This window comes from Asterias rubens, chromosome 15 (genome assembly GCF_902459465.1).
Source record: "Asterias rubens chromosome 15, eAstRub1.3, whole genome shotgun sequence".
Taxonomy (NCBI): Eukaryota; Metazoa; Echinodermata; class Asteroidea; order Forcipulatida; family Asteriidae; genus Asterias; species Asterias rubens.
The window spans coordinates 10,684,876-10,710,500 of NC_047076.1; the positions used below are offsets into that span (position 1 = coordinate 10,684,876).

Sequence of the window (25,625 nt, forward strand, 5' to 3'; positions counted from 1 at the left end):
GACTCTGCTTTCTGCGGTTAACATCCAGGCTCTGGTAGTATCATCCACTATTTAAAACATTATTTGACAAAAGGCGCCCCATAGAGTATAAAGGGGTATTGCATAATCGTTTGCTCAGAACTAAAAAAGGTCACCATAATATCCCCAACCATTTTGTGGGCGGTACCCAAGCAGACTTGTCTTTGATGGAGGGTTTTTATAGGCATATAAACATGTCCATGCATGTAATAAGAAATACACACAAATTGAAACAGTTTTTTTTTTAAACTATGTGCATTTAATTCGCTCTGTCACAATTATTCTTGGGTCGTAATACTATTGTGGTGTAGTTCAATGCAGAATGTAGGGGTGCCTGAATAATGCTGTTTTCAATATTAGGCAAAAAAACCCAAAAAGGCCAGTTGATCGTCCACTGGTTTTGTTTTTAAAAGAGGATGAGAGCCTCTTATTATCTTTTTTTTAAAGGTAGCCGCCAAGACTTTCAATTCAAACTAGCCACTAATTATCCAATTTAAAAGTCACCACTTTGTAGTTCTTATAAGATTAGAAAGTTTAAAATGAAAAATACACACAAATTTTGGCCTAAAAAAGGATGAGGGATGGGACGATCAACTGGTATGCTTTTATTTGGCCTAATTGTCCATTAAAGCCAGTGGACACTTTCGGTAAATAGTAAAGCCCAAGGCCAACACTTCGTGTATCACAACTTATAATATAAAATAACAAACCTGTGAAAATTTAGGCTCAATCGGTCATCGGAGTTGGGAGAAAATAACGGGAAAACCCACCCTTGTTTCCGCACATTTCGCTGTGTCAACATGAGTTTACTCTAATCCGTAATTCTCGATGTCGAGAATTGATAATTGTTTTAATGCTTTCTCAAAAAGTAAAGCAATTCATGGAATCATATTTTAAGAGAAGTCTTTTACCATTACCTTCTGTAAACCCTGTAAGTTATTTGTAAATCTGTGAACTTTTTTTTTTCCTGTTCCGAAAGTGTATAATGGCTTTAAAAGGGACTTATATATGCTTGAAGTTAAATGTTTACTATAATGATGTAGGGGCCTATAAAAATGTCAATATGTTAATAGTTTATAAGCAGGACAGTTCTTTTCAGTACTGAATTAAGTCTCCCGAACAACCGAAAAATCTACTCCGCGGTAGTAGAATTAAGCAAGACGGTTCTCTAAGAACAAACTCTACCTGGCAAGTAGATACACACATGGTGTTACCGCAAACCAATATATATTGGTAAAAGTAGATTACATAATTCGTTGCTATTCATTTAGCCTATATATGTAGTATAAAAATACACAATTTCAAATGAGCACAAATTGACTGGATATACACATTTTAAAGAGGTAGTTTTTTTCATTACAGTTTAAGTAGCAATCATTTATCAATTTGCACATTCATCCACAAAAGGAAAAATCCACCGGTAGGTTAAAAATATTTTCCTGAAATCTGCGTAAACTTCTAGATTGCAACATTCTGCATACTGTAGTGTCTCACATTGTTACTTGATCCATTCTGAAAACATGCCCTGACTTTCTCTGTGTGGAACAGATGGCCCCTTTCTTTGAAAGAGAAAGCGTAGTACAGCATCGCTCCGATACAAATGAAGATAAACGAGAGGATGATGAGGTAGCCAAAGGTTTCTGGCGATGGCAGAATGATGACTAGGATGAAATGCAGCATGTCCATGAAGCATTCTAAAGCTCTCTGCATGCCGCAGAAAGCCCCTCTTTCCTTTTCTTGAACATTCTCCTGAATGAGTTGTGTGGTGACAAGATCAAACATCCATAAACCTATAACAAACAAAATAATAATAACTATAGTACCCAATACAACAATATAAATTTTGACCCGTCGCTTAACGGAGCCCGATAACGTGACATAAATTGAAAATTGCTTTGATTTTTTTTTGATTTTTTTTACAGATTTTACAACTTTCTTACGTTTTTAACAATTGGGCATGTATAAAATGGAAGTTAAAGATTAGTGTCTCAGTCTTAACAACTATTTTAAACCTTAGGGTCATGGCCATGCGATACTTGCACGGCCACGACCATGCCAGTTTTAAACGGCCGTTTAAGACCTTGTGTCAAATCTTTTCTCCCCTTATTAATACACAGTTCCTACACAGTGTAATTTCCATCGATGGGTAAAATTTCCATAGTCAAAAGTCATGACCAAACATTAACATAAATTCCATGTTTCTTGACTTATACAATGTACGTGTAACTTACCCACTCTTGACAGTACCATTCCACCAAAGAAAAGAATTGAAGAAGTGAAGTAAAAAGCAGGTCGAGAAACATCTCCACCTTGCGAGGAGTTCGTCGTACTCTGCTCTGTGTATGTCTCTACATCCTCAACAGTATTCTCAAACAATGTTTTGTTTGGAACAGAAAGTTTTGCGGTCAAGTTTGAAATGTCTGGAGGTGCAGTCGAGTACAAGCTTGTAGATGTACTACTTGAAGGAGATGTTGAATTTTCTTCATAAAAGTGTGGATTGAACGGACTACCAGGCACCCAAATAGAAAGAACGCATAAACATAAACAAATGATTTCCTGTGATAAAGCATACAGGCCAGTGCGAGTGGTACCAATTCTGCGTCTCATCTGCGCGAAAGTGAAAGTTCCAACGATGCCCGCGATGGATCCAAGCCCTCTGATGATCCCCAGAGTGGATTCAGTCAGCCCCATGGCATATCCGTAACCATTAGTAATAGAGTCAAACCCCATCACTGTCATGTACAGAAAGGCCATCCCTAGACCCGCCAGGTGCACTGGGTAAGACCTGTAGACTTGCCACCCTCGGTAAGTCGACAGGAATATAGCCGCGAAGCGCTGACACGGTCCGACTTTTGTTGATGACTGTTGTTGGACTGCGTCAGTTGTAGATTGCTGATCGTTTGGAAAATCTTGTTCTTTAGTACTTTCACTTACACAGTGTTCATCTTGGTTTATCTTACTCAGGAACGCAGCTGTTTCACCTTAAACATGTGAAAAAGAAAAATGGCTGGATATCAAAACTCTGAGAGAAGTACTGAAAACTTCACACCAATCTATTAGTTGAAAATGGTGAGCGCGCAATATGGCCCGCCTAAATAATTTTTCTGCAAACCTGTGGAATACGTTTGCACCTTAGCAAATTTTTCTGCTACATAAGCACAAAAATTTGCTTACGGTCAAGCAGTGCTATGAAATTGGGCCCAGAACTAAATCCTGAAATAAAATTTTAACTGCATGTACAGAACTTATATGCATTTTATTTTGTTATTTGCAATATTTATATTACAACATTTGGTTTGCAATGATTCGTGAGGCAGTCATCTTAGTGAATTGGTTTTTAAAAAGTATTCTAACTACTAAGTGATTTAAACAACTGACTTGTGACTAGGACTCGGCCAAAGTGACTCAAGACTCAAACTCGACACTATAACTCTGGCGTATGGGTACGCATACAGATACAATAACCATCTGTTTGCGTTGGATGCAGAAGACACACATACCATTAGCTTCAGCAGAGTCTTCTGTTTGGGGTTGACAGCTTGCATCAGTGCTCTCTTCAATGACAGCACGATGCCTATCCCCCTCTGGCTGATCCAGCCTGGTGGTCTCTTTCATGGTTGAGGATTCTTCTTGGGAAGCACCTTCATCATCTCCTTGTGCCGCTAATGTTTCTGCTGTCTCAGTGTCAACCTCTATAAAATATGACCATACAAAAAAGTGTTTTTAAATTGTCAGTTTTTAAAGGCATGGACACTATTGGTAATTACTCAAACTGTCTTTGCCCTCTCTTTTTCCCCACAGATATCAACCTTTGTACTGTAGACCGCCAGCGCTCATTCACAAAGTAACTACTTTTTCTCCCTCTTACCACCCTTGATATTATCTTTTGTGGTTTCATCTTCTTGAGGTCAAACCCGCCCCTTCCCTCCACCCCCTACTTTGTCTCCCTATTCATTGTTTACCCCTTGCTTTTTCGATGCTCTTTTTGACCCTCTCTATTCATGTATTTCCACTTAACTGCTTATGTTACACCTTTAGTAACATGTTCACTGTACCTGTTCATGTTTGTGGAAATGCAGGCCTTTAACTATTATGTTCACATATAAAATTATCTGATTCGTCAGTTCAATATATATATGTTTTTTTTAACTAAAAATTAGTACCCTGCACATGGTGTGTTTAAAGAGGATACTTACCATTTTCAGATGAAGCAAACTTGACAGCCAACCTTGGAACTTTCTTGTAGACACGCAAAAGTAAGGCATACTCTAAGATGAGAGAGGCGAGGTTCCAGGCAGCTATGAAAATACCTGCTACAGTCATAGAGGCAAAGGTCATGATTTGTCCCACTAGGATTGGGGCTAAGATATTGACAGTCAGGTCAATCCGGCGAACATTAGCGTTCATTACTGTAACATAAAAAAGAAACAAAATAGCTTTTAGGGACCTTGTCAAAACTAGTGCGGGAAGACCAGATGATCAGACCGTCATTAACACATCTTTTTTGACGTTGGGCGTCAGAGAAAACATGGGAGAAGTTTACACTTGCCTGGGGTTACATTTGTTTACAATTTGAAGGGATTGCATAATAGCAACCTTGTTTTATTTAAAATGTTTTGAGGTATGGTTGAGGTATCAATGAATATTCAGTTTGGGGTTGTAACACCATGTGTATGCTGTGTAGATGTTTGCTCTTTGGGAACTAAGTCTTGCTTTTTATTCTACTACCGCGGAGTAGATTTTGGAATTCAGGAGACTACTTATATTCTGAAAAGAACTATCCTGCTTATAACTACATGAACTACCTGGGCTAACACAGTTGACTAAAGTCATAGGGGCTCAAGCAGGGTATAGAGCACAGCCAACTAAAGTCACCATTGAGGCTCAAGCAGGGTATAGTGCACAGTTGACTGAAGTCACCATTGGGGCTCAAGCAGGATATAGTGCACAGTTGACTAAAGTCACCATTGGGGCTCAAGCAGGGTATAGTGCACAGTTGACTAAAGTCACCATTGGGGCTCAAGCAGGGTATAGTGCACAGTTGATTAAAGTCACCATTGGGGCTCAAGCAGGGTATAGTGCACAGTTGACTAAAGTCACCATTGGGGCTCAAGCAGGGTATAGTGCACAGTTGACTAAAGTCACCATTGGGGCTCAAGCAGGGTATAGTGCACAGTTGACTAAAGTCACCATTGGGGCTCAAGCAGGATATAGTGCACAGTTGACTGAAGTCACCATTGGGGCTCAAGCAGGGAATAGTGCACAGTTGACTAAAGTCACCATTGGGGCTCAAGCAGGGTATAGTGCACAGTTGATTAAAGTCACCATTGGGGCTCAAGCAGGGTATAGTGCACAATCAACTTAAGTCACCATTGGGGCTCAAGCAGGGTATAGTGCACAGTTGACTAAAGTCACCATTGGGGCTCAAGCAGGGAATAGTGCACAGTTGACTGAAGTCACCATTGGGGCTCAAGCAGGGTATAGTGCACAATCAACTTAAGTCACCATTGGGGCTCAAGCAGGGTATAGTGCACAGTTGACTAAAGTCACCATTGGGGCTCAAGCAGGGTATAGAGCACAGCCAACTAAAGTCACCATTGGGGCTCAAGCAGGGTATAGTGCACAGTTGACTAAAGTCACCATAGGGGCTCAAGCAGGGTATAGAGCACAGCCAACTAAAGTCACCATTGGGGCTCAAGCAGGGTATAGTGCACAGTTGACTAAAGTCACCATTGGGGCTCAAGCAGGGTATAGTGCACAGTTGACTTAAGTCACCATTGAGGCTCAAGCAGGGTATAGTGCACAGTTGATTAAAGTCACCATTGGGGCTCAAGCAGGGTATAGTGCACAGTTGACTAAAGTCACCATTGGGGCTCAAGCAGGGTATAGAGCACAGTTGACTAAAGTCACCATTGGGGCTCAAGCAGGGTATAGTGCACAGTTGACTAAAGTCACCATTGGGGCTCAAGCAGGATATAGTGCACAGTTGACTGAAGTCACCATTGGGGCTCAAGCAGGGAATAGTGCACAGTTGACTAAAGTCACCATTGGGGCTCAAGCAGGGAATAGTGCACAGTTGACTAAAGTCACCATTGGGGCCCAAGCAGGGTATAGTGCACAATCAACTTAAGTCACCATTGGGGCTCAAGCAGGGTATAGTGCACAGTTGACTAAAGTCACCATTGGGGCTCAAGCAGGGAATAGTGCACAGTTGACTGAAGTCACCATTGGGGCTCAAGCAGGGTATAGTGCACAATCAACTTAAGTCACCATTGGGGCTCAAGCAGGGTATAGTGCACAGTTGACTAAAGTCACCATTGGGGCTCAAGCAGGGTATAGTGCACAATCAACTTAAGTCACCATTGGGGCTCAAGCAGGGAATAGTGCACAGACGACTAAAGTCACCATTGGGGCTCAGGGTATAGTGCACAGTGGACTAAAGTCAACATTGGGGCTCAAGCAGGGTATAGTGCACAGTTGACAAAAGTCACCATTGGGGCTCAAGCAGGGTATAGTGCACAGTTGACTAAAGTCACCATTGGGGCTCAAGCAGGGTATAGTGCACAGTTGACTAAAGTCACCATTGGGGCTCAAGCAGGATATAGTGCACAGTTGACTGAAGTCACCATTGGGGCTCAAGCAGGGAATAGTGCACAGTTGACTAAAGTCACCATTGGGGCTCAAGCAGGGTATAGTGCACAGTTGACTAAAGTCACCATTGGGGCTCAAGCAGAAAATAGTGCACAGTTGACTAAAGTCATCATTGGGGCTCAAGCAGGGTGTAGTGCACAGTTGACTAAAGTCACCATTGGGGCTCAAGCAGGGTATAGTGCACAGTTGACTAAAGTCACCATTGGGGCTCAAGCAGGGAATAGTGCACAGTTGACTGAAGTCACCATTGGGGCTCAAGCAGGGTATAGTGCACAATCAACTTAAGTCACCATTGGGGCTCAAGCAGGGTATAGTGCACAGTTGACTAAAGTCACCATTGGGGCTCAAGCAGGATATAGTGCACAGTTGACTAAAGTCACCATTGGGGCTCAAGCAGGGTATAGAGCACAGTTGACTGAAGTCACCATTGGGGCTCAAGCAGGGAATAGTGCACAGACGACTAAAGTCACCATTGGGGCTCAGGGTATAGTGCACAGTGGACTAAAGTCAACATTGGGGCTCAAGCAGGGTATAGTGCACAGTTGACCAAAGTCACCATTGGGGCTCAAGCAGGGTGTAGTGCACAGTCAACTAAAGTCACCATCGGGGCTCAAGCAGGGTATAGTGTAAGCTTGGGCGGTTCCTTCGGTTACCCGGTTCTACCCGGTTCCAAATTGAAAACCGGACCAGCGGTTCCACTCTTCTGTGGAACCGGGTACCCGCTTTTGTCGGTTCAGATTTTAAAAGACCGAGTCCCAACTATAAAAGGCTCTGTGGAGCCGATCCTGCGACAAACCGGCTCTAGAAATTTAGGCTTGATGTTGAAAGAGGTGACCGCAGATACAGTGTGCAAAGGCTTCAAGCCGACATGAGTATCAACTATCACGTGTGGCTGCATACACAGTGCACAGCCCCCTCCAATGCATAGGCATCTATACATGTATATCTCATGCATATACATGTACATGTACATGTACAGAGTCCAAAGTCCAAATAGACAGCACGTTGTGATTGGCTGCCGATATATCCATATTCATAAAAGCTTGCCCCATCCATGCACAAAACACACAGTACTGTATGCATGTACAGGCATGTACAGGCATGTACACTTGTATGTACAGAGACGACACACTGCATGCACTACGGACATACTGCACTACGGATGTACTGCACTACGGATGTACTGCACTACGGATGTACTGCACTACGGATGTACTGCACTACAGACGTACTGCTACACAACGGACGTACTGCCGGCTAAATCAAAGACTTGGTTAAATGCAGGGAGAATAGGTGCTCGGTGGCACGATGTCTGATTGACTTGGGGTGGGTATTCTGGTATTTTCGTTAAAAATAGATCGGCTCCAATTGTGTGTGTGTGAGCTCGGGACCGATGTCTGATTAACTTGGTTATTTTCAGTTAAAATAGATCGGCTCAATTGTGTGTGTGTGAGCTCGGGACGGGCGGCTTATGTTTTATATTGAATTGGAACCGGGTATGTCTCAGAACCGAGCTTTTTTTCGGAACCGGAACCGAGCCCCAAATTTCTGGAACCGCCCAAGCTTAGTATAGTGCACAGACGACTAAAGTCACCATTGGGACCGAGGATTAAATCTGTTTCATTATAACTACCTGCAAGTTGTTCTTTGTTTCCATCGGCAAGAATGACCACCCAGTCCTTCTGGATGCAGATCTTCTCAGCAACACTGGCCAAGTTAGCGATCACGCCCAGAAAGATGATGGCAATCTCACAGAACAGGAAGAGTACCCCGTCTCCTATCTGCCTAATGGCTGCCAAATAGTGAAGGAGGAGGAGGAGGCAGACCGCACAGGCAATGACGCAGAGGTTTTGGATGACCAGACTTATCCTGGCAGCTAGAGGAAACAAGAAACTTATCAACCAGCTGGAAAAACAAATGAGCACCTTTATACCAAAATCTGTGTTTAAGATGTACACTGCACATTACAAGCATTCTACCTCGTAGTTACAGTGACGCAGATGAAAAAGTGGAAAATTGATGTATTTAATTAAAATGTAGTGAACAATAACAAACTGGACATATTACCAAAGAATGCCACAAGAAGATGAGGTCAATAAATAAAAACAAATCAATTTGTCAAGTCCCAGGTGGCCAGTCTGGACACTGGTTTCTGGTTGGGCATTGTAATTGGGGTGGGTTGGAGATGAGAGGCACAACAAAATACAGGCTAAAGTGCTATTCACACGACAGCTTTCAGCAAGTTTGTACAATGTAGCAATGTGTGACAAGATTTTGCAAGAGAACTCGGAGAGTGGAAAAAATGGTTGTCCTTTCACACAAGGTGCATAATGTAAAATGTTACAACCATGCTACAAGGGACCCTTGCTAAATTGCTCTCATGTATTACCTTTTAGTCTTGGGGTTCTGTCCACCCATTGACCAACCAGAGTACCAAACAGTAGAACTGATACCGTCAAAGCAAAACCAAACACAGCAGTCAGACGTAGTGAAAGATCCTCAATTTCAACCAGGAATAAGGCAACAGCAAATGTCCACATTCGATCTCCCTATCAAACAGTTTAGATAATAACAGAGAATGTAATTTTATGTCAGTGCGAGACTGCTCGAACTGAAGTCTATTCACAGGGGTGACACTCAGTTACTGACTTTAATGAGTAAAACCATGCTCTACTTTTTTGGTTTGTTGAAATGATGGCATGTCCACCTTTTGGTGCTAACCCCTGTAGTTTCAATATTTTTGGAACAGTTTCCTCACAACAATCCAAGTAGATAAAAGTAACTGCAGGAGGCCCTAACAATTCAATTCTTAGATTCAAAATGTCGGGCATAAAACTGATATCTTTTTACATTTAACCACCATACTTCGAAGTGAAATGTTTCTAAAAATGCTTTATGTTCTTAAAGGCCCGGTCACACAGGCCTCGTAAACGAGAACGATGAGAATGTTAACAATGCACGCCCTCGATCTGATGAATCAGCGTGGGGCGTATTCTGTGTGGAGAATTCCGAATGCGTTCTCTCTGCGTTGTGATCGTTATGTTTTCGTTATCGCTGCAATGTGACTTGGCCTTTATACTATCAAAAGCTTGGGTAGGCTTCTTCTAACCAATAGTTGTTAATATTGGCATTAATGTTAAGAGCGATTACCAAACATATCTTCCCTTTGAGTTTATTTTCACGTTTGTACTCACCCATGCAGACAAGAACTGACTACAGTAGATTAGGAAGGCATTCGACTTCAACCAAACTCCAAATGATGAACAGCATCCTATTCAAACACAAACAAATGGGAGATTTGATTTCATCCACTCTTTTACATGTAAGAGTTTTGTTTAAGGGGGGGGGGGGGGGTAAACTGTCATCTTACCATACAAAAGTTATACAATCTTAAACAAACAATGGTAATAGTGGCTACTTGTTGTTAAATATTTCGCCAAAAGACGCTCATGGCGCTCCAACCTTCAGTTTTTTTTCTTTCTGTGAGGCATGTGGAGCTACGCTTTTAAATACTAGACTAATGATGAAACCTTTTTCCTTTACAAAGCACAATGTAATGTCTGTAAAATCAGTGACAGCTTTCAGCCTGTTATTTTACCTTGTTCAGGTTGTTGAACCTCCTGTACATCATTTTCATATTCACTGCTGCTATTTGCATCATCATATGTTGCCATGGAAACTACTGATGCTTCCTGGCCCTCCTCTTCCTCAGATTCCATTTTCAGCTCGTTTCAAATTCAAGTCTTTCTCTGATGGAAGGGAATATGGCCCTGGTTTTAGTTAGCTGTAAAGAAGGATTAATGTGACTTATTAAAGGTGACATCATAAATCATAAAATGCGATGATCCTTATTCCTCTGTCCCTGACTGGAAAAAAGGATTGTGAATCTTACCATATCAACTGTATTATTATGCAACAAATCACTTTCGGTAAATTATTATAATCTGATTTGGCATTAAAACAAGATAAGAAAATATAAAATAATTTATTACACCGCACAAAGGTAGACACAACACTAGCAACATAATTAATTTGAACTTCAAATGCAACTAAAAAGATGAGTCCTCTATAGGCCTATAAGCTAAGTCTAAAAAGTTGCATCCCTCATTGTGCTACAATAAATTAAATGTTTTATTTTTTAGCAGAAAGGCAAACTATTCAGGTAAGCAAGGCAAATTAGACAGCCAGCTTGCGCATAATGACCACGGATTTACATTTTTAGCATGTTTAGGCATGTTCTGAGTACCGGGGGTCAAGATACAGGTGTGTACAAATACAACCACTATGACAAGTGGCAGGATGAAGGTCGTAAAATGTTTCCCTATTCCCATTGCATTGGGGCATTATTGTAGACAAGCTTTGTTGGACTACCCTAGCTGTGTTAGCCCACTTGTGTGGCCAAGGCTAGTTGACCCACACAAGTGGGGTTATTATAGTATAGCGTGTCTATTCTCCACTGCATCATCATGATGTGCACTATGGTTGGCATATCTACATAGTACCTCCATGGCTGGCATAACTACATTCATGATTCATACAAGATTAATAATAACAGAACAGAATAATACAGATTACCTAACTCACCTCCACAACAGTCACATGTATCTCCATCTAGCAGTGCACTGCAGATGAGTTTTCTGGCTGTTTATCTTATACTGTGTGTACCTTTTCGTGTGTGCGACGATGATGGCCGCGGCCGGCAGTGTGTTCTGAGAGTGAGTGCGCCACCTGTTGTTTGAAGTTGAAGTCATGGGTCTAACTGTGTGTGAGGCACCAGTCCTCAACTACTCTGCCCACCACTATTCCACGCAGCATAAGGCCATGCGCAAAATTAATTTGATGCTGTCAAAAACATTTTATTTTACCGGGTTTTTTTTTGCGCGCCAGTCACGAATCAAAAGTAATTTCTTCAACTTTATTCCACTCCATACTTTCTCGAAAAGAATCCTTGTGAAATTAAAAGGGGTTACATTTCCGTTTAGGTCAGTGTTCTAAACATCGTCCTGATCGTCACGGAAATTTTGTTATCGTGAGAGCACCCATTTTTTACGAGTCCGTGCTAAAAAATTGGGGGAGGCACGACGCACATCGGATGACGGAAGACGGGCGACGCAAGACCGGGCGACGGGCGCCGGACATCGCACAACGGGAGCCCCACACGCGGACGACGGGAGGCATGTGGCGGACGACGAAAAATTGTATTTTTAAGAAGAAATGGGATGCAATAAAGAGTAAGAGGCGATGGAGAGAGTTCAATCCATAGACCCAAACCTCGTTCACAAAAGTTGGTACCTTTCCAAATTGTAGGGTCAATATTGCAGTCTCCCTCTAGGTTCTTTTGTAGCATCCCGACGACGGCTCATTTTAGTGACCTACATCAAGACAACCAAAACAACACCCCAATTAATACTATAATCACTTCTAATCGGCACTTTTCAAATTTGCACTAAATTTGTGTTCGATCAATTTTCTTAGATATGCCTACTCTTCAATTAATGTATAATACAACACTATTCAGTTGTTGGCAAATTCAAAAGTAAACAAACAATTGTTTCTTATCAAATCATTATTATCATTGTTAATATTTTTGTTTAAACGGCCTCCTCCATTTCCCCACACAGCCGTCCATCCTCACCTATAGCAATTTTAATGCATGTGTCCTGATGACTGATAGTTCTTAAACAAATATAATAACCATAAATATAAATAATTAATTTTAACTGTGTCTAAATTATAATGCCTATGTTATCCACTATAAACTAAGCCTGTTAAACTGTGATATACAATACATTAGGCCTCCTGGAAATGATCTAGACTAAAAATTAATTAGATCAAGGATAACTCAAACATTTTGTACCTTAAATTTGATGAAGTACACCGTTTCTTGACCATTGATCCTGCTGTTTTTCAGACCAAGTTCAAAGCTGGAATTCCGGTAGAGTTTCCGCTATGCAATTGTCCCACATTCTCCAGAGGTATTGCTCGTAATACCGCAATTTTCAGTAGATTAAAGACAACGATTTCATTTTATTTGCTCGAGTACCGCAATTTTATGAGTGGACGCTTCGACCCGTGCATTCCGGCCGTAAATTAAAGACAACAACTTCCCGAAATAATGTAACTAATACTTTATTTATGACTATCTTATGACACTCACAAAACATTTTGAACCTCTGTGTGGCACCATATTTTTGTACAACACTTTTCTAACAAAACACATTAAAAATCACAATAATATTATTTTGGCTGCATAGAGCCTTTGATGCCAAGCTATTGTTGGACTTTCCCACTTTAAAAAGACACTCAAAGTACGTTATAAACAACTCTATGATACAATTTTCCACACACTGAAAAACAAATTTTACGAGTCCGTGTAAAAAAAAATATGGGGGAGGCACGACGCACAAAGGGGTGACGGACGACGGGCGACGCAAGACCGGGCGACGGACGTCGCACGACACACGCGGGCGAGGGACGACGAGAGACTGGTGACGGACGACGAAAAATGGCATTAAAAGAGAAAGAGGCAACGGAGAGAGTTCACGCCATGAGACCCAAACTTCGTTCACAAAAGTTGGTATACCTTTCCAAGAATTGTAGGGTCAACTGCAGTCTCCCTATTTTCTCTGTATAGATTCCTTTGTATAGCATCCCGATGACGGCTCATTTTATAGTGTCCTACATCAAGACAAATAACAACAACAAATTAATACTATAATCACTTCTAATCGGCACTTTACAAAGTTGCAAACAATTTGTGTTCGATTGATTTTGTAAAATAGGCATACTCTTCAATTAATGCATAATACAACACAGGGCTGTTGGCAAACTTTAAAAGTAAACAAATAACTTTTTTTGATCAAATAATTTCTTTATAATTAATTAAAAAATTTTTTTTTTTTAAACGGCCTCCTCCATTTCCCCACACAGCCGTCCATCCTCTTCTAACAATTAATTCATGTGTCCTGATGACTAATAGTTCTCTTTTATAATAATCATAAATACAATTCAGTCTGCGTATGTTATCCACTAAGCATGTTAAACTGTGAGATAACATACTTTAGGCCTCCTGGAAATTATCTAGACTAAACTAAGTCAAGGATAACTCAAACATTTAGTACCTTAAATTCGATGAAGTACACCGTTTCTTGACCAATGATCCTGCTGTTTTACTGACCAAGTTCAAAGCTGGATTTCCGGTAGAGTTTCCACTGTTCAAATTGTCCCATTCTCCAGAGGTAACTTTGCTCGTAATACCGCAATTTTCAGTGGACGTTTCGTCCTCTTTATACTTAAAGACAACGATTTCATTTTATTTGCTCGTAATACCGCAATTTTCAGTAGACGTTTCGTCCTCTTTATACTTCCGTAAATTAAAGACAACGATTTCATTTTATTTGCTCGAAAACCGCAATTTTCAGTAGACGCATCGACCTCTTGCATTCCGGCCGTAAACAAAGACAACAACTTCCCGAAATATAACTTACTCTATTTATGACACTCACAAAACATTTTGAACCTTTGTGTGGTACCTTTTTGTACAACATTCTAACAAAACACATTAAAAAGCACAATATTTTGGCTGCACAGAGCCTTCGATGCCAAGCTATTGGACTTTCCCACTTATGACACTCAAGTGTAAACTACTCTATGATAATTTCTTTTACACACTGTTGTAAACAAACATAAATAGTAAAATTTGGCTGCACAAAGCCCCCATAACAAGCTAACATTTTCCATTGTCAACAAAACAGTTCTCACTGAAGCTTCCATCACTCGTTGATGTACTTCATGGTGTCAGTAGCTTCTCGCTTCTTGATGATCATTATCCTTGCATCAATAACTGTCTAATTAATAAATTAACAGTTATTACATTATGGGGCAATAATGTGTAAACAAACCTCCATGGCCTACAGAGTTAACTACTTCCAATCACATACTCCACAGTCATCAGAGCAAAGTTTCGTTAACTTCCAGAGCGGGTGATGGTTATTCATGAGTTGACGCTGAGTCCTCTCAATCGCGATCCTGATTGGTGCATCCATGAGGCACACGTAATGACGTAATGTTTTTGATTCCCGATCGCAGTGCGCAAACTCTTAGTGGTGTCACGTGTTAACGCAAGACGTTGTTGTCTGTTTGACTGAATGAGTAATGTTTGACGTTTGTAAAGTTGGTGTAAATTTAATTGTTTGTTTAACCTAATTATACCCATCCCCTCCCCTCCCGAAAGTGTTCGTTGACTATGTTAAACGCACTGTCGCCTTCAACCAATCATAATTAATTCAACTAATTCAGCCAATCATACTTTATCACTCACTCACTCATGTCATATCAAGTTCTCACTCCCAGATTTTTTTTGTTTAAACTAGACCTAGTAAAATTGTATTTATAAAACAAACCTAAAAAATCCAGGTGACTCTGTGCAACAAAAAAAGATGACGCTTTCCCTTTTCAAATTGGTTCTGTTTTGTTGCAGAGGCATGCATCGTCAGCCTTGTTTACGTTGATGTTCAAAGCTGGACAATGATGTAGAGATGAGTTTCCAAGTGGTATGCAAGTAAAAGTATCCTACATTGGTTAAGCTCGCATCCCTGTTCACCATGAAGATGTCCTCTACCTTCTTTCTCAACGATGAAAGTTACTGGCAGTCTTGAGCCTACTTGCGAACATGTTTTCGCTGGACATTGATTTCGCTGGACAGATGATGCACCCTCCCCCTTGACGTCAAACCTTCTGGTGTAGCAGCCTTCGAGTGATGGTCCAAGTTTTGGCCTTAAGAACAGGCGGAAGTATAATATTGAGCCATTTTCAAAGATGAACAAAAGTCTGAATTCACAGCCAGGAACTAAGGAAGTTATAACATCAGATCTAGTTCTTCGCAAAGAAGAAAGTCGTGCCGAATGTAGTCCCGCAGTTTACGTATACACACTTACCTTTCCCGAAATTATTATGAAGCTGTCCCTTTAAGGTTCAACAAACCGACAGTTGTCGAGGTTATCTTCTCTTTCAAGATAATGACGAAAGGAAGAAAATGACAGGAGGAAGAGAATTGTGCTTACCTGTTGCATGCATCCACGTGCGTGAAAGGTTGAATGTGATTTTAAAACAATACATCCAATGTATTCCACACTTTTATTTTTATTTAAAAATACATGGCAAAGGAATAAGACACTAGAAAAGAGTTTGAGAACTGTTTCTTCATGAAAAGTAGTCAGAGACTATACCCATTGTTGAGGATGATGTATATAATCCTGTTCCAGAGGAGATGATGTGGAGTACAACTTGACATTATGAAGACATGCGTCCTTCCTTGAGCGAGTCCCACCAATAACAACCTGGTTTAAAATGACCGAATTCCTACCTAAGTTTACATTACTTTCTACACTATTTTTACCTAAGTTTTTTAATTTAAATGATTTGTTTACCCACCATCTTACACACGAAACCCATCTCTTTCCACTCATCTGATGTCTCGCTTACTTTTTTATCACACTTTTATTAAATTTAAGCGATATAGATGGTAATTTAGATGTTGTTTTTGTTTTTCTTAGCGTTTTCATGACTGTTTCAAATTTAAAAGTGTTGAATTTGTATATGTTTTTGTTATGCGCTTGATCGTCTATTGTTCAGGGCGGGTTACAATTTTAAAAGTATTGTCCTTGTTACTGTCCTTATCGACTGGCATATCTGCTGCTTTCTATAAAGTCAAAATGTTCAGAACCACTTTCAATGGTGTCTTCGATCGTGTGCTGTCACTTCCAGCTTCTCGCTTGAAGATTTGTTTGCTGTGTTACTTCATTGTAGAAGGCACAATATTGGTGTAAGGAATGCACTGCTCACTTCCAAATGTCCCGATTAGTTGAAAACCTGTTTCCTGTTTAATAGGAAATAACACTGTTCCTTTAACGTAGTTACGAATATTAAACTATAAAAGCTACAACATCACATAAAGATTTTGTATACACTTTTAAATGGTATTGTTTTACTAAACACTTGTTCAAGACTTGCTTCTTAAGGTGAGGTACATCTAGTGAGGTACATCTAGTGAGGTATATCCAGTGAGGTATATCCAGTGAGGTATATCCATTGAGGCAGTGTGATGAGGTCTATCCATTGAGGAACATTCCAGTGAGTTATATCCAGTGAGACACATCCTGTGAGGTATATCCAGTGAGTTATATCCATTGAAGTATGTCCAGTGAGTCATATCCAGTGAGTACTGAGTTATATCCAGTGAGTTATATCCATTGAGGTATGTCCTGTGAGTTATATTCAGTGAGTTGTATCCAGTGAGTTATATCCATTGGGGTATATCCAGTGATGTATATCCAGTAAGATTGTATCCAGTGAGTCAGTTATATCCAGTGAGTTATATCCATTATGGTATATCCAGTGAGGTATATCCAGTGAGTTTTATCCACAGAAATATCCAGTGTAATTAAAATGCGTCACTATGTTGAATCTATAGCACAACAGTGCAAGCTATATCCATTTGCGCTGTTAAAATCCATCGAATAATTCCCCATCGATTGTTCCATAAGACTTTAAGTTAATGATCTTCATTTGTTCATTTACTTTGTAACCACTCGCTTTGGCACGCGTGTTGACGATGAATTATGTTTTTTATGCAGTTATGTTTGACTGAATGGTCATTAAGTATTGGTTTAAAAAACAAACTATTAACAAACAGTTTATTACAAATTAATTCGTTAAAGCAATGTTACACATCAATCGAACCTCCCAAACGTTCACACAGCATACGTTCACACTGCATATATGCATCCTTGTATTTTTATTCTACGTTGATACATAGGCCTACTTTTTGAAATATTAGTTATTATTTGAAAACAAATCAGATTTTGACGCTAAGAACTCTAAGAAAAGAATGTGAACTCGAACACTGTACTCTTCAAGCACCAAATGGAAAGAAGACAAGAAAAGAAGTTTTCGTTGTAGAAGTGTGAGGAAAATCCCAGAAAATGAATCCATGGCAAACCCAAGCAGCCAGACTGAAAGCCTATCCACGTAGTGCCCCTGGCGTGATTCGATCCAAGGTCCTAGAGATGGAAGGCGAGCAAAGATACCACTACGCCAACCTGACTGCCCTTCTCATCTTCTCATCGGGTTGGTAAATTAAAGGGCATAGAAGCTTTTAAAGACCTCTTACTAGCCCCATGTTTCGGCACAACAGAGACCAGTCCAGATTCTTGCACAATTCGAATTACCATTTTTGGTAATAAAGTACTTTCCAGGAGCTATGTATAAACTTATTTATTTATTCGTTTACGAAATAATGAATATTATTTTCTGTTTTATTTAATTATTAGCGTATCTGTTTTCACTGCCACAATACATTCACATTGTCATCCTTCCCTTCATACAAGTTTTATTTTATAAGTTTGTTTAAATAAAAAATAAATAACATTATTTTGTAAACCTAGTGTTTTATCCGTGTAAATGGTTTTGGGTGTTGTACGATGTGCTGTAATTAATGATTGTCATAGCGATACGGTAGTCATGTTGCCCCTATTGTTCAAAACGTTCCTTTCACGTCCTTAGATGTTCACTGTTTGTATACATACAGTGTGTTCTCCTTTGGAATAGTATCCTGAGCTGTTTCCATGTGACAAGTGCGCCCTCGACGTGACGTTCCGTGTCGGTAACAAAACATTGCGGTTGCGATGACTCAATGGCTATGAAGAGTTCTACACCATACACGTCATGTCCTCTATGCCTTAGCCAACATTACCACAAGAATAATTAACTGCTCACTTCATTAAAGTTGTGACAATGAAGTTGAAGCTATCAGTATTTCAACATTGCAAACCAATTTATGTAACACCAACTTAGCACCAACTTAGCACCAATACTAGATTCAAATACTAGTTTCAAAACGTGTACATAATAATGTGTCTGCTCTTATAGTTTTTTACACACGAGCAACATTTCTTTTGTCTAGCATGTTTAACTCCACTCAACAGTTGGATAAGCAATCGATAAAGTCACATAAATGTTTGTTAGTAATCCTTTCTCTTCAGGGTGTGGTTGCATTTACAAGATCACTTCTGGGCGTGGCAAAATACATAGTCTCATTGATGATTTCTTGGCTGTATTTGAGTGGCATCCGCGTTCACATTGATGTTCATAAATGTGTTTTGGTGGCGTGATTAAACATCGCGTACTCATTGATGCCTCTCCACGGTGTGACGAAAAACACTTCGACGAAGATGTTGGAGATATCTTTATTGGGCGTGGTGTCACAGCCTGAAGATTTTTGACATTTTGATCAGTTTTCTGGGTCAATTAATGTTGATGGTGTACCATTAAGCAACTAATGATAATCTCGTCTCATGTTCAGTCTCTAAAAGTATGCGAGGGCTCAATTAGTCCAAAGCTGCGCTTAAGCGTTTGCAATGCGATGCGTTTGCTGTTGTAACTTGCGTGAATGTTTGTTTTTGAGTTTTATTTTTGGTGGACATTTTTTTTATTTACCTAAATTTTATCTAAGCATTATTTAATTTAATTAGTTAACTCAAGTTCCATTGTATAACTTTTTAGCATCCTATACATGCATCCATCGCCCATCCATTAATTCACATCACATGCTGTTTAAATCATCACTCCTCATTTATTAAATTAATTAACTATTAATCAACTAAATACCTGCATACAGTTAATTAAATTACTACATTTTGCTTTTGAAAGAACAAAGTTCAATGATGGGCCCTTCCAAAGTAGTGGTCCTGACAGAGTTTATCACTCTCCTTCATCGTTGCCATTTCCATGTGTCTCGATCCCTGGCCCACAAGTATTATTTTAACCTATGTGTCTCTTGTTTGACACGGGCATTTCTAAAGCGTACCATCCAATGTGTATAGTATCCTTTATTCCGTTGGCGCACACACTTAAATACATGATTCGATAATGCTACGGATTCGGAAATGAATGGAAGAAATAGGGTAGCAGAGAAAGAGAACCTGAATTGAAGAAGAAAATAGATTGTGCACCATCTATTTTCTGTCGTGATTCAAATCCATCAAGATGGGTTTTACAGGCACAGAAGAGGATCTGTGCTTTTAGGGCAACCCAATAGATACCTCTTGAATAAAAAGGGAGGACACTGATACCATGGGTTAAAAAGTTGACAAGAGAACATTACTGTAAGAAGTAGAAAACGAATGATTGTATTAACATCTACATACAAATTTACTACATTTTATGATCTTTACTAAAAGTACCCACACAGTGTATGGTATTCTTGGGGCGAACAACTATTTCCACTGTTACTAAATGGATGTGGCAACTGACAGGTGCACACACTTACCTTTGTGAGACAGGTATTTATTTCTTCACCGATAAAGAAATTATGAAACTAGATGGTGGGTTATTAGCTGGGGATGTAGTGAAATGGCAGCCCTAGGAAACTGAGGGTCTTACACCGACCGATGAGGACAAGAGACATGGATTAAAAAAGGGAAGTGTCTCATGCATAAAAGACAAAATTAATAAGTAAACAGACAAATAATTTGCACCATATACCACACCTATTCAATTACACGCTTGATAAACTTGATGTTGATATGTTACTTACAAAAAAATAACAATAATTGTACTCACACTGCAAAATATACAATACACATAAAACATCACCAGAATGGGAGACAACTATGTGTACCCATACAAAATAATATCCAGACACTTACCATGAATTGGTTATCCATGACAGCAAAATCTATATTTTTCTTATTTTTATAAACGTCTCTTCTCTTCTCTATATCTATAGATAGAGTAGTGAAGAAACGATTGTAAGATAAGAAAAATAAGAGAGACATATTGGAAGAGAAAGGAAAATCCCTCCAAGGGGGAGGGTGGAGAAAAGAATTAAAATATATATACAATAATTTGCACCCTAGACTTCACTTACTCATTACATACTGATATACTTGTACCTTATTAAATATACTTACACACGCAAATTAACCATTAAATAATACTGTTTGTACTCAGAGTACACCTAATATAATGCTATATAAAGACATAACAAGTATGCCCTGTGACACTGGTAAACATACCCATGACAAAACTGGTTGTCATGGCACTGTAAACATACCCATACATGTATGTAAATGTACAACAACTTACCTTAAGTTGATTGACCCCGACAAAACAGGTTGTCATGAAATGGCATCTTAGACAGACAAAAGAAAGGATTTCCAAGATGATGAGATGACAGCCAAAAAGAAACTGTTTGGTATCCCACATCAATAGGTTAGGACAAGAGACAATGGGATGAAAGGAAAAGTGTCCAAATTGGGGAAACAATTAAAAGGCATAACAACAAGCACCCTAGACTACACTTAGGCCCTACCCATATCATGCTTATACTGATATACTTATACCTTATTAACTACACTTACACAAACTAACCGTTAACTTATACTGTTTTATACCAAGAGCTCACCTAAGAGCTTACCAGAATGTAAGACAACAAGTTATAAACATATCCGACACTGTAAACACCCATACATGTACAGACACTTACCTCGTTGACCCTGACAAAACAGGTTGTCATGAAAGTGTCTCTTGGGAAATTATTTCCAAGATGAGATGACAGCCAAAAGAAAATGTCTGGTATCTCACATCAAAAGGTTAAGGGCACGTAGAGACATTATGAGATGAAGGGAGAAGTGTACAAATCGGGGAAAATATAAAAGGCCCAATAATTTGCACCCTAGACTACACTTAAGCCCTACCCATATCATGCTAATACTGATATACTTGTACCTTATTAACTATTTACACAAACTATATTTTAAATTAATTATACCGTTTTATACCAAGAGCTCATTTAAGATATTACCAGAGTGTAAGACATAACAAGTTGTAAACATCTCTGACACTAACACCATGTACAGAAACTTACCTCGTTGACCCTGACAAAACAGGTTGCCATGAAAGTGTCTCTTAGCGAGACGGAAGAAAGTATTTTCTAGATGAGATGACAGCCCAAAGAAACTGTCTCGTATCTCACATCAATATATTAGGACAAGAGACATATGGGATGAAGGTAAAAGTGTCCAAATTTGGGGGAAATATAAACGGCTCGATAATTTGCACCATAGTTTACTTAGTTACCATGCATATTGATATGCTTTACCTTCTTAACTACTTACAAAAACATAGCTACACAAATTTAAACGTTTATATACTCAGAGCACTCCTATGATCTTACCACAATATAAGACATAACAAGTTGTAAATCTTATGACACATGTAAACATACCCATACATGTACACAAACTTACCTGGAGTTATATATCCATGACAAAAGCAAACTGTCATGCGGGAGTGCATCTTAGACAAAGAGATCCAGAGTCCATAGATTGAGAAGAGACATTTTAAGACAAAGGAAAGACTTTCCAAGATGAAATGACAGCCCATAGAAACTGTCTCGTCACTGATTCCATCAATGGGATACTGGGTTCACAAAGACTAGATGGTGGCAAATACATACGCGAAGAAATTTCAAAGTAAGAACCAACACAAGAAAGATGATGTGGTTTTTATGAATCCACGATGAGGCAGCACGAGCTTGAGTGTAACGACATCAGAAGAGGAAAACGAGGGGGAAATTACTTCAAAGCAAGACTTTGAAAGAAGTAGTGTGAGAAGAGAAACAAAGAATAAACTAAAAACTGTAAGCCTACTTTTTAACTCTGAATTTTGGTGTGTTCTTTTGCAAACATTCATCCCTCTCCAGGGAGGCTACACAATCATCCGCTTGTTATTTCAATCATTCACTATACTCTGTAAGCCTAAGAATGCTTTAATTTACTAATATTTTCCTTTTAAAGGCAAACATTCATTTCTCTCCAGGAGGATATACGTTCATCCATTGTTATCTCATCCATTATTCACTCTATACTACTTGGAACTTGAGTTACTATTTGGCTAAGCACCCATTAAAGTTGTTTAATTCCTCCCTTTTACTATTCTCTAATTTTCAAAAAACCCTAAACTTTGCAGTTGCTAAAGCTCCCATAATAGGGGCATTTATTTATATTTAAAGTCTGTGTGTATAATTCAATGTTTGAATGATTATTTGGGTCAGTAATGTTGGTGTTGAGTTTTGCCTTTGCATCGCATTGCGTATAAACAAACCGAAATGTTCCAAAGTCAGCTTTCTTTATAGTCAATTAAAGTTGGGCAATTCAAAAGAATCCTGTTATGTGCGTTGACGATCAATGCAGTTTTCCTCTTTTTCTCGTCTCCATTGAAAATTGTATTACTTGTTCTTTTGTTGATGCAATGAATGACATCAGTTCCGAGAGAAGTGTTGCTTTGCTGGATGCTGGCATTGTCCAGTTCGTGGTTCAACAGGTGTGTGCACTGGGAGTTCAGCAATAGCGGAGTAGGGATACCACATTCCAATTTAGGCTATTTATGGCTACAAATGTTGTTTGTTTTTGAACAAAGATTATGTTTTTTGTTTTTAATTCTAACATGACCAAAAGTATTTTTAAGAACATGGATACACACACTTGTTAAAAATGTACATTATATTACTGTAATAATGGTCTGATGGTATTAAAATACCAACACAGTTTTCAAAACACGTTCTAGGTGAGGTTTAAAATAATATACCCTTTTTAAAATTTGTCATCCTTTGACATATCTGTTTAGTTAGACATCATCTTTCGAAACCTGTCTCAATACATAATGTATTGCATTCCTATTTGACCCAAAGATAAGTTTTAATTGGCAGTTCATACATTAACTTTACTTAGAAACCTTGCAAAATGAGCACCAATTATTTTCTTCGGCACAAAGAATTTTCGTTTGGTGCTTTTATTTTCGAGAAAACAGCTATCTGCTAAACAAGTATTGTTTTCAAGAGCATTCGTTCCCCTTTACCCTACGAACCTTGGGAATGAATGAAAGTACAGTTTGAGATGAATTTGCCAGTGAATCTGTGTACACTACACACATACAACATTTTTAAAGAGTTTTTACGAAATAATAAGGGTTTTCAACAAAGCTAAACATAAATATGTTTGTTTGTCCTCGAAGAACTGCAGTAAAAAAAATAGAAACAAGATATCTCTGTATTCATGAGAGTTGTTTGCCCTACTGAGTATTGGTGGTTCTAAAAAGAACCGTTTTTTGTGTCGACTCATTGACTCACCCCCTCCTGGTCAGGCTTGATCTTGCCTTGAACACGACACAAGAATTCATCCTGGACAACAATATATTCCACATTCTGGGAGAAGTAAAACTGTCTCTCTTGTTGCACAAATTTAAAGTTTCAGTACAACTTTCACGTCAAGCAACACTCCAACAATCAAAGTCTTTGCTGGCAGACGGTCTCACCATATCGAACAACAGCGACGTCGTCACTTACAAGCGGTTGGCGGACGGCACAATTGGCGAAGGCACCTTTGGCATGATTGGGCGAAAGGGTGAGATGGCGTAGCATTTTCACTTCCGAAATTCATCCTTTTTACTCGTCCAGTTCCAGCTTCAGACAGTTTACAGTTGGTCTATATCATTTAAGGCGTCCACTTTAGTCCATGGCTTGACAAAATTTGGCAAAATTGTGAAAAATTTCCGTAAATTGGACAGCGAAATATGAAGGAGTCTCAAGATTGTTATGTCCGTTCTAGAGAAATTAACACAATTTGCCTTGTGGACCGTTTACTCATTATTATATTTCTACGCGAGGCGTTTAATTGTTGAGAAAATTTGAACAAAATTACATTTTTACCAAAAAAGAAGATTGTTTTCTTCAAAAGTATCCAGAATAAAATGATTTGGGAAAACTTCACTTTGTTTGCCCATCGTTTTCCAATGTTTACTCAGCAAAGGCGCATTATTTTCTCCGGTGCGCGGAAGGATTTTAGTGTTTTACGGTCGCGGAAATGTTGTCCGTGAAACTTTGAGCGTAAGAAGCATTTAGTTTTAGGGCGGGGAGGGTGCACGTAACGAAAGTGACGTAAGCAAGGGGGAGGGGGGTAGTCGGGGCAAAGAACCAACTTTGGGTGATATTCTGGTGGGGGTTCGGGCGTGTATTTTTTACTAGTTCATTCAACTAACCGTCTAGCTGAAGGGTCGAAAAATAAACTAACACTTCAAGCGTCAGGCATCCTCGGTGTTATAGTCGCATCTGTCACTCATAACACTGGGGTTTGATTCCCCGCTGGGGAGTACATTTTTAACTAGTTTATTCAACTAACCGTCAAGCTGAAAGGTCATAAAACAAACTATCACTTCAAACGCCAGTCATCCTCGGTAGTATAGTGGTAAGTATCTCTGACTGTCACTCAGGAGACCGGGGTTCGATTCCCCGCCGGGGAGTGTATTTTTGTCTAGTTTATTCAACAAACCTTCTAGCTGAAGTATGCTTAGAATAAACTATGACTTTAAATGTCAGTCATCCTCGGTAGTATAGTGGTAAGTATCTCTGACTGTCACTCAGGAGACCGGGGTTCGATTCCCCGCCGGGGAGTGTATTTTTTTCCTAGTTCATTCAACAAACCTTCTAGCTGAAGTGTTCTTAGAATAAACTATGACTTTAAATGTCAGTCATCCTCGGTAGTATAGTGGTAAGTAGACCGGGGTTCGATTCCCTGCCGGGGAGTGTATTTTTGCCTAGTTTATTCAACAAACCTTCCAGCAAACTGTTCTTAGAATAAACTATGACTTTAAACGTCAGTCCTCCTCGGTAGTATAGTGGTAAGTATATATGACTGTCACTCAGGAGACCGGGGTTCGATTCCCCGCCGGGGAGGGTAAAAATGTTTGTTTTGTCTTCATCAAACCATCTAGCTGAATTGGTCTAAAAACAAACTACCACTTCAAGTTACCACTACCAAACATAATATGTATCATGACGACAGTGTGCTGCTATAGATCTTTGTCATGGTGCCTCCATCTTGGTCATGCTCTTCATGTAA

The 25,625-nt window shown here is 39.4% G+C and overlaps 1 protein-coding gene and 3 non-coding genes across 6 annotated transcripts; 3 read left to right on the forward strand and 1 right to left on the reverse strand.

Moving 5' to 3' along the window:
• Window positions 1-941: 941 nt before the first annotated feature.
• On the reverse strand, window positions 942-11,358 carry LOC117300401 (solute carrier family 40 member 1-like). 3 transcript variants are annotated; one of them, XM_033784185.1, is made up of 9 exons: window positions 11,254-11,358; window positions 10,268-10,418; window positions 9,864-9,940; window positions 9,059-9,218; window positions 8,303-8,545; window positions 4,215-4,427; window positions 3,519-3,710; window positions 2,250-2,999; window positions 942-1,808 (listed from the first exon to the last, which is right to left on the reverse strand). In XM_033784185.1, the coding sequence occupies exons 2-9, from the start codon at window positions 10,386-10,388 to the stop codon at window positions 1,477-1,479; spliced, it is 2,088 nt and encodes a 695-aa protein (XP_033640076.1). In that variant the 5' UTR covers window positions 10,389-10,418; window positions 11,254-11,358; the 3' UTR covers window positions 942-1,476. The 3 variants fall into 3 exon arrangements, with proteins under 3 accessions (XP_033640076.1, XP_033640075.1, XP_033640077.1); XM_033784184.1 differs by having other exon boundaries at window positions 10,268-10,453; XM_033784186.1 differs by having other exon boundaries at window positions 11,245-11,358.
• A 13,596-nt stretch (window positions 11,359-24,954) lies between these two features.
• Window positions 24,955-25,026, forward strand: Trnad-guc. The gene has a single exon. It is a non-coding gene; the product is annotated as a tRNA-Asp (tRNA).
• A 79-nt stretch (window positions 25,027-25,105) lies between these two features.
• Trnad-guc lies at window positions 25,106-25,177 on the forward strand. The gene has a single exon. It is a non-coding gene; the product is annotated as a tRNA-Asp (tRNA).
• Window positions 25,178-25,387: 210 nt separating this feature from the next.
• Trnad-guc lies at window positions 25,388-25,459 on the forward strand. The gene has a single exon. It is a non-coding gene; the product is annotated as a tRNA-Asp (tRNA).
• Window positions 25,460-25,625: the final 166 nt, after the last annotated feature.